The 16,416-nt window shown below is 38.1% G+C and overlaps 4 protein-coding genes across 7 annotated transcripts in view; 1 reads left to right on the top strand and 3 right to left on the bottom strand.

Moving 5' to 3' along the window:
• Positions 1 to 5,442: 5,442 nt before the first annotated feature.
• On the bottom strand, positions 5,443 to 7,082 carry LOC117577634 (proteasome activator complex subunit 3). The gene is made up of 3 exons (XM_034262502.2): positions 6,975 to 7,082; positions 6,326 to 6,888; positions 5,443 to 6,250 (listed from the first exon to the last, which is right to left on the bottom strand). The coding sequence occupies exons 2-3, from the start codon at positions 6,711 to 6,713 to the stop codon at positions 5,883 to 5,885; spliced, it is 756 nt and encodes a 251-aa protein (XP_034118393.1). The 5' UTR covers positions 6,714 to 6,888; positions 6,975 to 7,082; the 3' UTR covers positions 5,443 to 5,882.
• Positions 7,083 to 7,373: 291 nt separating this feature from the next.
• On the top strand, positions 7,374 to 8,390 carry LOC117572601 (leucine-rich repeat-containing protein 57). Its single transcript, XM_034255526.2, has one exon. It carries the CDS (start codon positions 7,472 to 7,474, stop codon positions 8,249 to 8,251), a length of 780 nt encoding a protein of 259 aa, XP_034111417.1. The 5' UTR covers positions 7,374 to 7,471; the 3' UTR covers positions 8,252 to 8,390.
• LOC117572598 (probable peroxisomal acyl-coenzyme A oxidase 1) lies at positions 8,304 to 11,002 on the bottom strand. The gene is given in 4 exon segments (XM_034255511.2): positions 8,304 to 9,117; positions 9,119 to 9,221; positions 9,223 to 9,471; positions 9,682 to 11,002. Coding segments are annotated over 4 exon segments (2,076 nt in total). The 5' UTR covers positions 10,680 to 11,002; the 3' UTR covers positions 8,304 to 8,391.
• Positions 11,003 to 13,478: 2,476 nt separating this feature from the next.
• Positions 13,479 to 16,416, bottom strand: part of LOC117570989 (histone deacetylase 4) — a 29,997-nt gene continuing 27,059 nt past the window's right edge. For all 4 annotated transcript variants that reach the window (XM_034255829.2, XM_034253328.2, XM_034254149.2 and 1 more), the window contains 4 exons: positions 16,291 to 16,410; positions 14,504 to 14,938; positions 14,306 to 14,439; positions 13,479 to 14,243 (listed from right to left, as the gene is read on the bottom strand). In XM_034255829.2, the coding sequence (XP_034111720.1) occupies positions 14,189 to 14,243; positions 14,306 to 14,439; positions 14,504 to 14,938; positions 16,291 to 16,410 (744 nt within the window). In that variant the 3' untranslated portion in view covers positions 13,479 to 14,188. The remainder of the gene's footprint in view (positions 14,244 to 14,305; positions 14,440 to 14,503; positions 14,939 to 16,290; positions 16,411 to 16,416) is intronic.

The raw sequence follows: 16,416 nt of genomic DNA, 5'->3' as shown, positions 1-16,416 counted from the left end.
TCATCATCAGTCGCAAACACAACCACAGCAGCAGCCACAGCAACAGCAACAGCAATCATCACAGCAACAACAACAACAACAGCAGCAACAGCAACCGCCATCGCCACGTGGACATCATCAGGCGCATTACCAGCCAACAGCTCTGCTGCCGCCGCCGCCGCTGCAATCGGCAGCACAACAACAACAACAGCAGCAGCAGCGATCACTTTATACACCGGGACAACATTACACAGATCCAGCAGCAGCAGCAGCTGCGGCAGCCGCAGCAGCGCATCATTATGCAAGCAGCGCGGGCAGCGGACCAACTGCAGGTCATGGCTACTATTAGAAAGAGACGATCAACCACAAGAAACACCAACCAAAACAACAACAACAACAACGATAAGAACAACAACTGTATGTAGTACACGTAATTAGCAGCAAACTTCTATATGTATATGTATGTGTTGATGTGTATGTGTATGTAATAAGCGAACAACAAGAGACAACATAAACGCACAAACACACACACAGACACACACACACACACACTGACTAGTATTTGTGCAAATTGTATAAAATCAACATACATATAAGCGAAAACAAAACAAAAGCAAAAACAAAACAATGTTTACAGCTGGCTTAAAAAGAGAAAAAGAGTGAGAGAGAGAGAGAGAACGTGATCGATTCTGCAAAATAGCGACAAACTAAGCAAGAGCGAGAGAGAGAGAAAGTAACACAGACACCACAAACACAAATATTCATATGTGCAAATATACATGCATACATACATACATAAGTATGTCAGCTCATGTCAGAATGCGTTTACCAACACTATTGCACACACACACCTAATTGAAGCGACTCTAAAACTATGATTCTTCTATACACTTTTTTGTTTTCAACAGTGTTCTCTTATTCTCTCTTCTTCACTATATACTCTTTCTCTCTCTCTCTCTTGCGTTGTCATTGTTCTGTATATTTATTAGTTTTTAATTGCGTGCATTTGTTGTACTTTGTATCCCAAACGTAAAAAGCTAACCTCAAACAATTTGAGTCGAAAAACATAAGGAAATAAATTGTAGTGACAAAATAATGATGAAAACTATTATATAATGCATACATATATACATACAAACAAAAACAAACATTAAATTTAAATTTAAAACACTGTTGGGCTGTTCTTAGAAAAGAGAAAAAATCTACAAAAAAAACAAACAAACAACTAAAAACAAAAACAAAACAATGCATAAAAAATCAAGATTAAATGAAACAAAAACGAAAACGAAAAAAAAAAAATCAAGTAAATATATTATGATAGTACACACTGCAAAACATTTATTTAAACAATATTATGTAAATTTCATAAAACAGAAGTAATTTAAAAAAAAAAAAGAAGCAACAACAAAATATACTATACATTTTTGTACTAAGCATACTTATAATCATAAATATTTTTTTTTTGCTACTTTCTATGTGTAAGTTTTAATTTATAATCCAATATTGTTTTTTTTTTATATGAATGCTATAATATGCTCTATGCTATTGAATTATTGTACGTTTAAATATTCTAATGATTGTGTAATTAATATTAAGCGCAAAAATCAATATATGTACATGCATATATATATATGTATATAATATGTATATGTACACAAATACAGACAATTATATATATATAATATGTATACATATATATTATTATGATTACATACATCATATTTTTTATAAACATAATTATGACTTACAAAAACCAACAGTTTTAGTGTTTAGCTAATTTACTGTTTGTGTTTTTTTTTTAACTTATTTTTTACGTGCAAAATGCAGCAAGCAAGCAAAAACAAACATTATGGAAAAAAACAATTTACAACAAATTCAATATTTTTAATACACAATTGTAACTAAAAAAAAAAGTAAAACAAACAAACGCTAAGACTTATTCAACAACAACAACAACAAGAAAAATTGTAAAATATTAACAGAAATTATATATATATATATATACATACATACATACATACATACATATTTGTATATTTAAATATAAACGCAAAAATCATTGAATCAAGGCGGAAAAACGGATATATTGAGAAACACACACACACACACACACACATACACACGCATATATAGGAAATCAGTCACTGGATTTTATTTGTACAGTGATTTTACATTTTGAATTTTCCCTCTTTTTTTTTGTTTTTTTTTACTTTTTCATTATCATCCCTGAAGGATTCGAGTCGAATATCATTTAATAGTCGAACATTGCAATAATAAATATTCTGTTATTTTTATTGAACATCTTTTGGATTGATGCATACAATAAAAACACACATAACTATAACTATCGTTATCAAAACACAAAAGTGAACCACGACCCTGAGCCACATTTGTTGTATTATTTATTATTTATGTATGTAGAGAGAAAGAGTTTTAAAAGACAATAATTTGGCGTGATTCGTTCAGATTTCGATCATCATTGAGGTATTGATGATTGTGTGTCAAATTATTGTCATTCTTTTTTTTTAATTCAAACTTTTAATGAAACTTTGTATATAAATAACAAATAATATTGCAATTCTATACATGTATAGATAAATATATATATAGAAAGTGAAAGAGTGAAACTATGGGATTCAAGTGTATATACTACATACATATACATACATATATATACATACATATATATACATACATATATATACATACGTATAGAGTTATATATGTGGCTGGGGGAAGCGAACTCATTGACCCATTTGGAACTTATAGACACAACGAAGCTGTCAATGCCAAGGCCAATATTTCTATATATATGCATATATATCTATACATTTCAATGTGTAATATATGTGTATATATATCAAATTTTATGTAAATGGCAAACCCCGACAACACAAGCATAAACATAAATAACCGAATTTTAAAGCCTGCGTATATTATGAAAAAAAAGAAAACAAACAGCAGCTGATCACGGAAATTACGATAGTAATGATCGATTATGAGTATGAAAATTATGATAATTGTATGTGTAACAAACTTAAATATGCAAATAATATTAACAACAACAAAACATAAGCAACACACATACACACAAGAATAGAACACATTTCTACTACTTTTGATTTTTCAATATTTTCCAGTTTTCTGTTTGGCAATAATAATAATGATGAAACCTTTACGAATGCATAATTGATAAACAATTCAAATAAATATTATTATGGAAATAAAATAAAAAAACAGAATACAATTAAAAAAAAAAACGAAAAAAGAAAAAAACAAAACATATATAAATATAAATATATATGTATTAATATAAGCGCTGAGTCGCGTGGCTAGAGCTGATTATGATGATAAACAAAAATTATGAAAAATGATGTGTAGCTCTTAAGTTTTAGTTTGTAACTTTATGCCTTAAGTTGTAAGCTTACAAATAATAATATAAAATAAAAATTAAATACAACATATTAAAAAGCAAACAAAACAAAAATAAAAATAAAAACAAATACAAACAAACAAAATAAAAAGAAAAACAAAACAAATGTATAACAAAACGTGACTTTTTGTTTCTTTTCGAGTGGATTTCATAGGCATATCCTTGAGTCCTTCTTGAACGCTAGTCGATACTTCCAGCCTGATTACCAACAAAATGGATCCTTAGATCTTTATGACCAAACAAAAGAATGTTCTTTTTCGAAAACAAGCTACATATATATCGGTCATATCCTGCCACATTTTCAAAGGACATCGTTTGGCATCACAAAAATATGGAATTATCTAAGAATCCAATACTTGAAATTTTTCGGTCCGCGGCTCATGAGAAAAAGGTAAAATTTGCTAACTTAAGGTTAACTCGAGAACTCAATGGACGATTTGAATATCCTTTGGCAGGCCTCACTAATATCTCAAGTTTGACACAGGACTTGCAAGGATAAGACAGGATACGGCTGAGATATAAGCTCTTTTTGGAATTCAAAAATGTCCTTGTAACTTAGCTGTTTGCGGGACATTCGTTCTTTTTGGTATGCCAATCACTTTGTATTGATTGGAGCTGATCTTTTGCAGAAGGACATCCCGGTCGTCCTTTAAATGGCCGAGATACGGCGCATTTTTCGAGTTTTTGGCTAATTTTCTATGCAAAAAAAAAAAAAAAAAATTTGAAAAAATTTGACAATTTTTTTCTTAAGTGATCCTTAAAATCCTTGAATGCCAATCGATAGTCCTGGCTACTAAGATTACAAAAAGGTATGTCCTTACCAGATCCTTACGGGATTAGCCGAGTTATGGCTAAAAAACGAAAATTGTATGCGAATTTTTCGTTTGCATTGCATACTTTTAGGGGCAGCCTTCAAAGCATTTGAACTGGAAGAAAATCTGTCATAACTTGGCCATTTCCTGCCGCATTTTCAAAGGATACATATTGCTAGGATCGCAAGGACCAACTCTATCGATTGGCATCAAAAAAATATGGGGTCATCTAAGAATCCAACACTTGTATTTTTTTGGTCCGAGGGCCAAGGGAAACACTTGAAAATTGCAAAGTGCAGGATAACTCGAGAACCACAAGGACGATTGGAATGTCCTTTGGCCAGTTGATAGGTCTCACTCATAGAAACTGTTTGACATATCACATGCCAGGATACGCAAGGACATTCACGAGTTATAAGCTATTTTGTGTAAACAAAAAAATCACTTTATTTTGAGTCCTGTAAGGACTTTCGTCCTATTGAAAATGTCAATCCGTTTTTTTGGATTAGATCTATCTTTGTGCCAAAGGACATCCCGATCGTCCTTCAAATGGCCGAGATACAGCGGATTTGGAATTTTTGACTATTTTTCTATACTCACCCCTTACAAAATTTTGAGATAATTTTTTTGCATAGATAATAAAAATCCAAGTATGCAAATCGTTAGTACTACTTCCCCTGATTAAAAAAAGGTATGTCCTTGGCGGATCCTTAAGGATTTGACAGAGATATGTCAAGAAAATTAATGTCCTTTTTGGAAAAGTAGTTATATCTCGGCCAATTTTTGTCGCATATTCAAAGGACACTTATTGCTAGGCTCACAAGCATCAACTCTATCGATCGGCATCAACAAAATATAGGGTCATCTAAGAATCCAACACTTAATATGGCAATATATCTGTCAGCCTAAAAGTATGCATCACAAAAGTTTCCCAGTATTCTTGATAATCTTGTAACATATTTACCATCCTAAAAGTATGCAACATAAAAGTATATTATGTGATATACATGCGTCTAAAAGTATGCAACACATATTTTAATTGACTGATGGCTATTTATGTCTATAATGTTGTAATAGCTTCGAACAACACAAATGCCCTCATATCAATGTTCATTAAAAACAATAAATGGTGAAGTAATTCGCGCTATTTCGAATGCAAATACTAATAATTTGCGTGCAACTTGATGATTTACTTACAGAAAGCAATCCAGAAGGTAATTTGTTTTATTCTGTGTATTTATGTTCATGTTTTATACTACATCTAAATGAATAGTTCAGCATTGGATTTGTTTGTATATTACGTTAATCTAGATTATAATCTAGATATTTTATTACTTTTCATTACTTTTTTCTTAAGAACAAACATATCGTCCAAATTATTATCAAAATTCTTGAAATATATCTTACAATTTTGAACTTTGCGAAATTACAATTTCGAGAGCGAATATTGAAAGTTCGAGAAAAAGAAAAGCTTGGGGGGGAATCTCGGATCCGTCTTGATGGTCTCTGGCAGATGTTGAGATTATTATTGGCGATATCCTGGTATATGTGTGCTCTATATAATAATAGGAAGCTGTGTGTGTGTGTGTGTGTGGGTATGTGTTCGAGTGTGTCGTTGTTGAAATTTGAAGAAAATAAAGGAAATTGATGAGCGTCTTCTAGTATAAGCTCTCGGCGTTCGATGAGCGCGGCTTCTTCAGCTTTTCCAAATTCTTAATAACTATATCGTGTAGCGAGGAGTAGCGATTTCGCACTTCGCATACAACCAGCCACAGACTGAGGTATTCCTTCTCGTCCAGCTCGACAACGGCACGTCTGTAGTCATCAATGTGCGGATACTTGGCGACCTTCGACACAACCTTGGCACGCGTCAAAAAGTAGCGCGATATCTGATCAAAGAAAGCTGCTGCTTCCGATTCGACGGTCTGGATCTCGGCCAGAGTATCCTCCTGGATGGACACACCGAAATTGTTGCCGTCCTCAATTTTGGGTATCATGAACGAAATCCACATTTTCAATAGGTTCGCTGCGCATTGAATGAAATGAGAAATTTGAATTCGTATTCGTATTCGTATTCGTATTAACGTTGTGAAATACTTACAATCTTCAACCAATTTGCGAATGATTGGCTTAACCACCTTGATCATGTCGCACAGCGGCTTGTTGCACGGAACCGTGCCACTTGGCAAACCCAACACAGCTGTGCCCGAAATATTGTCATCTTTGCGTGGACGCTTGGTCACTGGATGATCATTGTCGGTGCTGTCATCGCCGCCGCCGTCACGATGATTGATCAGCACTGGAGCGACAACCGGAATGTTGAGATCCTGATGCACCTCGTTGAAGTTGCGCTCATTGAACATGGGCGTTGAGAGCAACTCATTCAGCTCAACGATTTTCTCAGGAAAACCTTTTGTGATGAGCGTCTCCGCCTTGGTGATCAGCGAGTCCTTGTACTCCTGCACCTTACCAATTGTGTCCTTCGGCATTTTGTTTTTTTTGTGCTCTCAAAAAAGTACCAGCTTCTGAGTTTTTTTCTGCTTTGGTTTTTAACACCGGCCGCTGCTCAAGCTCAAATATCGCAAACTGTAGCGCGTGCTTTGCGGTCCAACGACGATTGCGTTTACAAAAAAATGCCGCAATTTGTACTTCACGCGGCGAAAACTGCATACGGGATATTGCACGTGTGTTAATTATTTGTTAGTCAACGCTGCGGTGCATTCAAAATGCGATTTCCAGCCATAACTTACCAAAAAAAATAAATCTTGATTACTTTTAATGCGACGACAGCCAACCAGCTCCACGCTTGTATTTTATGACAGTAGTGGTGAAATTGGCAGTGCTGCAAAATGTGCGTGAGCGACAAGCCGCTAACAATCGATAACAAAATGAAAAAATTGCAAAGCAATTAATTAAAGTTATCAATTTTATGATTTGCAAACTGGACAACTATTATTATTTAATGTTATCTTAAATGATTAATTATATCATGTTGCAAAATCTGTTTCCTTTTTATATAATCATATTTACACCTAGCCCATCTGCTTGAAACATTCGATTCTTTTATGCAAAGCAATTAGTATTTCAAAATTGCGATTTTTAACTACTTTGTGTGACAACAGACACTCAAGAAAAAAAGATGTTAATTTTCATTTTCGATCATTTTCAAAATTACACAAATATTTTTGAATTACGAATATAATTTTTGCAACATCGAAACCGAAACCGAACTTATCGATATATCGATATGGGCACTAATTCGATGGTCAGTAGCTGCGAGCTAAGCAGAAAGACAACTACGACCACGACAATGGGCAATAAACAAATAAAACAGCATCTGGAGACAGCGCAAAAGACGGGTGTGCTGAAAATATCATTGCAGCGATTGCAGGAGTTCCCTCCACAACTAAAGACGTATCCAAATGTGCTGAAAACACTGGATTTGTCGGAGAATCGCTTCGAGAATGTGCCCGACGAACTCGGCCGTCTGACGACACTGAAGCACCTCAATCTCAGTGGCAATCGCCTGGTGGACTTGAACGAGGTTGTGGGTGAACTGCTGAAGCTGGAGGTGCTGCTGCTAATGGACAATTTTCTGACCAGACTACCCAAGAGCCTGAACAACTGCACCCATCTGAAGACGGTGAACCTGAGCAACAATCAGTTGAAGGTGTTCCCAACGATGCTGTGCGGCCTGAAGCAATTGGATGTGCTGGATTTGTCGCGAAACCAAATAACCGAAGTGCCCGCAGAGGTGGGCACTCTCTATGTGACGGAGCTGAACCTCAATCAGAATCAAATATCATCGCTAGCCGAGGATATTGCGGCGTGTCCCAAGCTAAAAACGCTGCGACTCGAGGAGAATTGTTTGCAGGCAAATGCGTTGACGCCGCGCATATTAAAGGAATCGAAGATCTGCAATCTGGCTGTCGATGGCAATCTGTTCAATTCAAAGCAGTTCACTGACCTCGATGGCTACGATGTCTACATGGAACGCTATACGGCAGTCAAGAAGAAGATGTTCTAGTTGCAAACACATTCGTCACGTATTTATATATATATATGTTATATTTGTATAATCCTATTATCAATTAATTTATTAGCTTAATTCTATATGCTTTCTGTGTAAACCCCACCACACAAATAAATGAACACCAATCAGAGAACTTAGAGCTTGGCCTGCATCAGGGGACGCAGATGTGTGTGATAACTGCGATTAACCGATTCCTGATTCAGCGGATTGCCCCGAGCATGCTCCATCAGGCGCTCGTAGACGCGACCATCGTAGCAGCCCAAAGTGGAGCCGAGGACACGATCGTGAAAATCGAAGCCATCCACGACGGCAACGGCATTGGGACGCAGTTGCTGCAGCAGCTGCTCATAGCGTTGCTCCACCTGTTGCAGCTGCCGTCCAGTGATGTTGTTCCACTTGAGCACAGCGCCCAATTGTCGCTGCCAAGTGTCGAGCACAAACAGCTCGATCAGCTGCTGCAGCACCTCGAGCAGCTCGGGTTTGAGTTGACTGCTTTGCAATTGCTTCAGCTGATTGATGCTGTTGCGCACCAAATAGACATGACCATGCAACGATGCGGCGGAAATCAAACGACGTCCAGCTAGATTCGTGGCCTGCTCCTGTGTGTGCTGGCCATGCTTACGCTGCGTCTGTTGCCATTGCCAGGCATCGCGCACCTGTTCCGTGGCGCTAATCTCCAAAGCACGCGCCACATTCTCCAGCAGATTGCTGTTGCTCCAGCTGAGGCGCGTGGCATTGCGCAAATAGGTCACGCTGGCGGGCAACACTTTGCGCTTCAGCCCATCGACATATTGACGCTGCAGAAAGCGAGCCGTCTGCAGCAGCAGCACCGTATACTCGCCCTCGTAGGTGACCGCGGCGTTGGGCCAGTCCCTGGATGCTATCGAAGTTGGCGGACGCCAAGTAACCGTGACCGCCACATGATTTGCGCAGCACATCGATGCCCTCGGCAGCGTCCAGAGTGCACCGCTTTCAGGGAGCAGCTCAGCGCATGCAGCTCGGCCAGCTGACGTCCAGCTGCCGCTTCGGTCTGCTTGCTGGCCAGCTGTGAGGTGACGCGCTGATAGAATGTCCAGAGGACATCGGCAGCCAGGCGATAGCAAACGCCACGCGCCACTTGTGGCAGCACCTTCTCCTGTTGCGTCAGGTGATCCAGAATTTGTGGCTCCGCCGCATGTGGTTCAATGGGACTCTGGCGACGCACAGCCGAATAACTGGAAAGAAAGAATGGAAATGAGTTAGGGAAATAACTAGATGAAAAGGTTTTACAAGATAGGAACGCATTCATGAAGATGCCATAAAAATCCTGCTGATTCACCATCAAACTAGCTTTGAATGTCCAAATAACATTGATGGTAAAGTTTCTTCCCCAATATCGGACTTTTTTGGCCCGATCACTTTGTCCGATTGCTAAGCAAGCTTACCGCGTTGCTATGGTCGCCGCCTGGAGGAGACCGAACATCACGTCGCGCACAATCATGACACGCACAAAGACCATGGTGCCATAGAGCAGAAGGGGCTGCGTCGCCTTCACGAAGGTGCCATCCGCCAGCACCTGGGCGTTCTTCATAAGCATCTGAGTGCGCGGTATGCGCACATTGCGGAACCCTAGGAAGCCGTTGTTCACCGCATTGGCGCCCAGCTTGGCACCAATGTCGCCCACATCGATGCCGGGCATCGGTTCGTGCGTCTGCTCGTCACGAATCCGCACTAGGAACGGCTGCAGTCCATGGTGTTTGCCCCGTATGTAGAGCTGGGCCAGCACCACCACCATGTTGGCCGTGTGTCCCAAGCCGCCGGGCCACCACTTGTAGGCGCTCAATGTGGGTGTGTTGAGCACAAACTCCTGGCTCTTGGGATCGTAGTCGGCACGCGTTTCCAGGCCGCGTATGTAGCTGCCATGTCCGAGTTCCGTTTGTGCATAGGTGCCAATGACGCCATCCAGCCGCCAGGCACGCGACAGCCACTCCTGCTGCTGCTCCGCTGTGCCCTGATTGAGTAGCGTGCTGAGGAACATGGAGTAGTGCAGACGCAGTGGGAAACTTTGCTGGAACAGAGCCGTGCCCAACGAACCTGACATGAGCATGCGGAGATCATGCAGCACCTTCATGTCCGGCAGCTCCTTCTCCCCATCCTCAGCAGCTGTCGTCTGTCCAGTGCGTTGACGCCACTGACGCAGCTTCAGCACAAACTTGCTGCCCTTGGCCACAGCGTGTTCATAGCGTTCCTTGTAGGACATGAAACTAGGATGCTCGGCATCCTCAAACTGTGGATCATCAAGAAAAAAGCGCTCCAATGAGCGCTGCTGCTCTAGCGCCTCTCTTCCGCCTGCCCACCAAACGGCAAAGTCTTCGCTGCGTATCGAGGCCGCGTTGCGTTCGCGTTGCAAATCATTGTTGCACTCAGACTCTGTGGCCCCCATTGCAGTCGGTGCGCTTTCGCTCGGTTTTGCAAATATACTGAAATTGCAGCAAATGTTGATTTGAGGCCTCGCCACGCCACGCCTCGACTGGTTTCTTTTGGTTTGGTTTATTGCTTGGGGCCCCCCACTTGACACTGCTTATCAGCTGTTTGTGTGTGTCTTTGCATGCGTATGTGTGTCAATCTCATTGTGATAAGATTATCGCCAAAGAGCTGTACTCAGGTCCATAGTGTAATCGTTATAATTGGCAGCTGTTTGCTGATTTCTTTGTTGTTCATAAAATTTCTTCTTCGGCCAGCCTCCCGCCGCATTAAATCAAAACAAGACGGCAGTGTGACCAGTTCAAATAACGCTATCAAGTGAGATCACTTTCAGTTGCAGTGTGACCTAGACAGATAATTAAACAGTGTTTACACACCCAAGAAAGTGAATAATTATGGCGCTTAAATTCAAATGCGATTATCCATGGAAATAAATGTTCAATTTTTTGTTCTTTTATTTATCATATAGAAAAAGCGACACAGACATTTTGGTTTTCATTATGTATATGTATACATACATATATAGATATATATATATATATATAAGTTTATACTAATGCGACAAATACTATTTGATGAGTTGCTCCCGATTCAGAATCGGCCAACTACGCAATAAGCTCAAATGATTCTTTGTCTTTGTGTTAACTGTTTTATGGGTATTTTGGTAACAAAATGGCATTACGATGCTCCGTTAAACACCATGCAAAAAAAAACCCACCAACGAGTATATCATACATAATATCGAACACACTTTGTAAGACCAACAAAAAAAAAAAAAAAAAAAAAACAAACAAACAATTTGATTTGATTGTTTATACCATTTCCAAAAAATCAATGAAAATCAAGAAGAAATATGAAAATACGTTTCACAAATATTGGCCATATCATGTTTGTTTTTGTCCAACACAGCTGCGCAAATCCGAAAAAAGAATCTTATTTGCGGACTCTTTGGAAATGGCATATTTACCTCATCGATTTATTGTTTATAGTTCTTGTTGATTTTTTTTTTCTTGTTAAATACCCGCCAGGCATAAGAAAGAAAAGTATTAAACATTTGTGTCAACCAATAAAAAATTGTCACAATAATAAATTTAAATGTACCTCAAATTGAGGTTTCAATAAACAGCATTTTTAGGTCGAGAAAAGGCGTAGCGGGTATTCCATTGTCGAGTACACTCGATTGTAGCATGCTTACTTGTTTTTTTTTTGTGTAATATTCATTATTATTGTTTTAGCTGCTGTTAACATTGTATTTCATTTCATAATTCATCGGTTATTTTATCTCGTTGTGCTCAATTAACATCTTTTACAAACAAGCAAATAACACCACAAAGCATGCACACATACACATACATACATACATACACACACATTCATTTGGATAACAAGAGTTGCGTTTGCAAAGATCTTTCGGCCCTCGTCTTTTCCTTGGGTGCCAGCCCATTGACTGAGCGGCTGCTTATCAACAGTATTATTTAGGTGATTAGATCAGGTAAACTTCATTTTTCATTTTATCATAAAAACTATTTGGTTTCTGTTTTGTGGGAGTGTGTGTGTGTGTGTGTGTGTTTCTGACATATACATTTGATGTCTGTACATTTTACAAACGTCTCTCGATTGTTGTTTACATATACATATTTCATCATCATTGTAACAATTACTAGCATCCAAACGGGGGAGTATACAAACGTCCAATGTCTGTCTCTCTTGCGCACACAGATTCCACATACATACATCATAGATATACAAACACATTAATATGCTAACTAGAAGTTGTACAAAAAGCGCACTAACAAACTCGTTTAGCATCCATTTAGACTCTAGTCGTAAAAAGTTACGTTTAAAAAGGCGAAACGAAACAATGAACATTGTAACTGTAATTTGTACGTGTTTGTTTTTGTCGTTAGTTTACAATCTATCGCATAGCAAATACATATACAAACATTGTGCTGTCTCTGTGTGTGTTTGTGTGTGAGTTTGTGAACCACCCAACGAATATAGTAAACAAAAAAAGAAGAAGAACAACAGCAATCATAATAATCATAAGCATAATCGTAATCGTAATCAATAATAATAGTTAATAAATAAAGATTTTCAACAATCGTTTGACAATCATTTCACATTTGTTATTATTACATAGTATATCATATTACATATCATATTACAGCTATTTTTGTTTTTCTTTCTTTCTTTCATTTTTCTTTTCAATTGTTGTTACACTTACATCGTATTTATAATATAATATAGTATTTTGTATAAATCGAGCTACAACTAATAAAACACATTTTCCATCTCTCAACATTCATTCAAAACCAAAAAAAAAAAAACACAATTGCAATTATTCAAATAAAAATAATAGTAATAATAATCTTGAAAATTTAATAAAAAAAAAAAATAGTATTTGCACGTTCAACATTTCTGTAATATTCGTTTAACAAATGCAGGCTTTATATATATATATATAGTATAGTATAGTATATAGTTTATATGTATCGTATTTATAGTGTGTTCTGTATAGTTATAGCATATGCCCGCTACACTTACACATACATACATACACACACATAATTTCAAAAAAGTTTCGTTAGTTCAGTTTATATATATATAGTATATATAATATATATGCGTATCAGATACATTCATACACTCTACTCTCTATTGTAACTAATATTCTAGGCTATTGTGTTATACATTTAGTCTATATAACATTTATATAACTCTCTGCTGATTCTCACAAGTTTCGCTTGCTTCTTGCTTCTTCCATCTTCTAATCCTTCCTTTCATTTCACACTGCTTCTTGGCTTATCCCATTTTTGTTTCCATTTTCTCATTTATATTTTTTAGTTTATGTTTTTTGTTTAGTTTCTTTTTTTGTTTTGTTTTAAGTGGCACAGCCACGTTTTGAACTTTAGGCCTGGTGTTTCCTACTCCTTCCTCAAACTTCTCTGGCTCCTGAATTCTCTCTGCTGCTTCTCCTCGTTCTCCTACAACCCCTTCTCTGTTCTGTGTTTCTTGATCCTTTGCACTCATTCGATAGATACGTTTAGTAATTCCAATTTTCCACCTTGAGAACTTGCTTCAAGGCAATTTGAACTTTTTAACGCGTCTGTTTTTTGTGTGTCTGGTGTGTGGGTTTGGAGTGTGTTGTTGTGCGCGTGGTGTGGTGTGAGGTGTATGTATGGTGAGTTTACAATACAGACAGCTAGCTAAAAGAGTGAGTGAGAGCGTGACAGACGAGGAACTGACGAGCGCGCGTCCGCGGTTCATGATTGATGACACAGACGGCGACGGCGACTGCGACTGCGACGACGACGTCGTTGGCGACGACAACAAAATGACATCAACAACAATAAACAACAACAATTAAACTACAACAATAACTAGAGTGCGTTGAGCAGGCATCGGCATCATCATCATCATCGTCATCGGCATTCTTCACATCTACATCCACATCGACATCCATATCCACTATTTGGTTTCATCCTGATCCATTGGTTCCTCGGAATCATCTCGCGAAAGTGTTCTACAAATAAAATTCAATTAGTTAAGGATACAAAGACAGTTATTAAGTGATTCCAGACTCACCTGTGTAGCGACTGCATGGAGAGGCCGGCCATGGCATTGACCGTTTCAGATTCATCGTGCTCAATCTTGAGTGCCTCCAGCGCCGACAAACAGACCGTATGCTCCAGCAATCGAACGCAGGGCCAATGTGTTTGCTAAGGAATAGCACATTATTAATTGGGATCTATCATCGATCGATAATAATCATTGAATATTCACCTGTATGGCAATGGTTTTCTGTAGCGTATTGATGGCATTCTGACACGGCGGACGCTCGAGTTCGCTTTGAGCTATCGGCGAGACAGGATCGCCGAGCAGGGCGCGCACACACTCCTGCGCCGAATCACAGATGGCCGCCAAATCGTAGCCACCCTCGAGGGCCAGCACCACCTTGCCATTGGCCAGCTGAAGCAACTCACGTGTCATCAGGCCAAAGCACGCAGGCGAGACATGATAACCGCCCAGCGGTGCGGGGTGTCCGGTGGCCGCATCGAAACCGGACGAGACAAGCACAATGTCCGGATTGAAGAACTTGGCAATGGGCATCACAACAGTACGGAATGCAGCGATATATTCGGCATCGCCCAGCGGTGGATTCAGTGCGCCGGACCATGAGATGTTCACGTTGTAGCCGACACCAGCACCGGCGCCGCACTGGAATAGAGAATGAATGAAAGATGATATACATAACTACATAAGGATGAACTTATAAGGTATAGATTAACATATGTCTTCAGTTTTCCTTAATTTGTAGTTTAGAAGAGATTATCAGCGCGAAAGCGAAAGAGAAGGCGACCAAAGAGAGAGAAAGAGAGCGAAACGGAATCAAAGTGATTTCCATAAAGCAAATATAATTTATTGAGCTTTAAGAGCTGATCCCAGATGAACAAAAGCAATATATTTCTCAAGTTTCATACATTTTAGAATGATCGTTTTTGACAACCTTTTGACCCTAAATTAACTACAGAAATGATAAAAACTTAAATATATCTCTCAAACATTGCGTATTTCGATAAATAACTGTGAGTGAATCTATTTAGTAATATATCAACGAGGAAGCTACACCTTTTTTGTGTTATAACCGGTAATCATAGGTAATAATAGGTATTATCTATTTGATATATTTTAACCTCTTTGGGGATTTACATTTTCATCATAGATATAGCTTAAATAATTGGCAAGTTCCACAAATTTGCGAGGGATCGTTTTTGACAACCTTTTGACCCTAAATTAACCACGGAAATGATAAAAACTAAAATATATCTCTCAAACATTGCGTATTTCGATAAATAACTGTGAGTGAATCTATTTAGTAATATATCAACGAGGAAGCTTCACCTTTTTTGTGATATAACCATAACCATATAATCATAGGTATACCTATTATTATCTATTTGATATATTTTAACCTCTTTGGGGAATTACATTTTCATCATAGGTATAGCTTTAATAATTAGCTAGGTCTATGATCTCATTTAGATCTGTTTCTGATGAATCGGAATTAGATAGATATATTTTCAACTTTTTGTGATATAACTTGTTCATCATAGGTATTCCTACAACAAATAGATAGATCTATTATGAACAGATAAATTACAAAAATATATATAATATCTAAATAGCTGTTTCTCATGAAACTGAATCTAATAAAAATTTAGAGATTTATCTGTTCATAATAGATCTAACTAATTATTTTAGGTATACCTATTATGTTTTTGTTCCTGTTCATATCACAAAATTGCTTGATTCTGATGCTTATAGTTCTATCCGATTCTTATAAGATTTTGATTAAAAAAAAAACAGATATTAATGAGATACAATGGGATAAGATCTGTTTCTTATGAATTTTTGTACTTCTTAAATAAATCTAATCTAGCTAAAACTTTGTTTTCAATTAATTCTGCTTAAAAAGTTATACATTTAACAAGCTGTAGCATATAAGCAGCAAGTACAAAAGAGATAGAGACAGACAGAGAGAGAGAGAGGGAGAGAGACAATTGCCTTACCTCTGTGGGGCCACCGGTGCCGGGAAAGAAGTTGCCGTCATCGTGTCGATGTATGGAAAGATATAGAATGTCGGGACTTTGGTAGAATGCTTGCTGTGTGCCATTGCCATGATGCACATCCTGTCG

The sequence above is a fragment of the Drosophila albomicans genome, chromosome X (genome assembly GCF_009650485.2).
Source record: "Drosophila albomicans strain 15112-1751.03 chromosome X, ASM965048v2, whole genome shotgun sequence".
NCBI lineage: Eukaryota > Metazoa > Arthropoda > Insecta > Diptera > Drosophilidae > Drosophila > Drosophila albomicans.
This window is presented reverse-complemented; position numbering and strand designations above follow the sequence as displayed.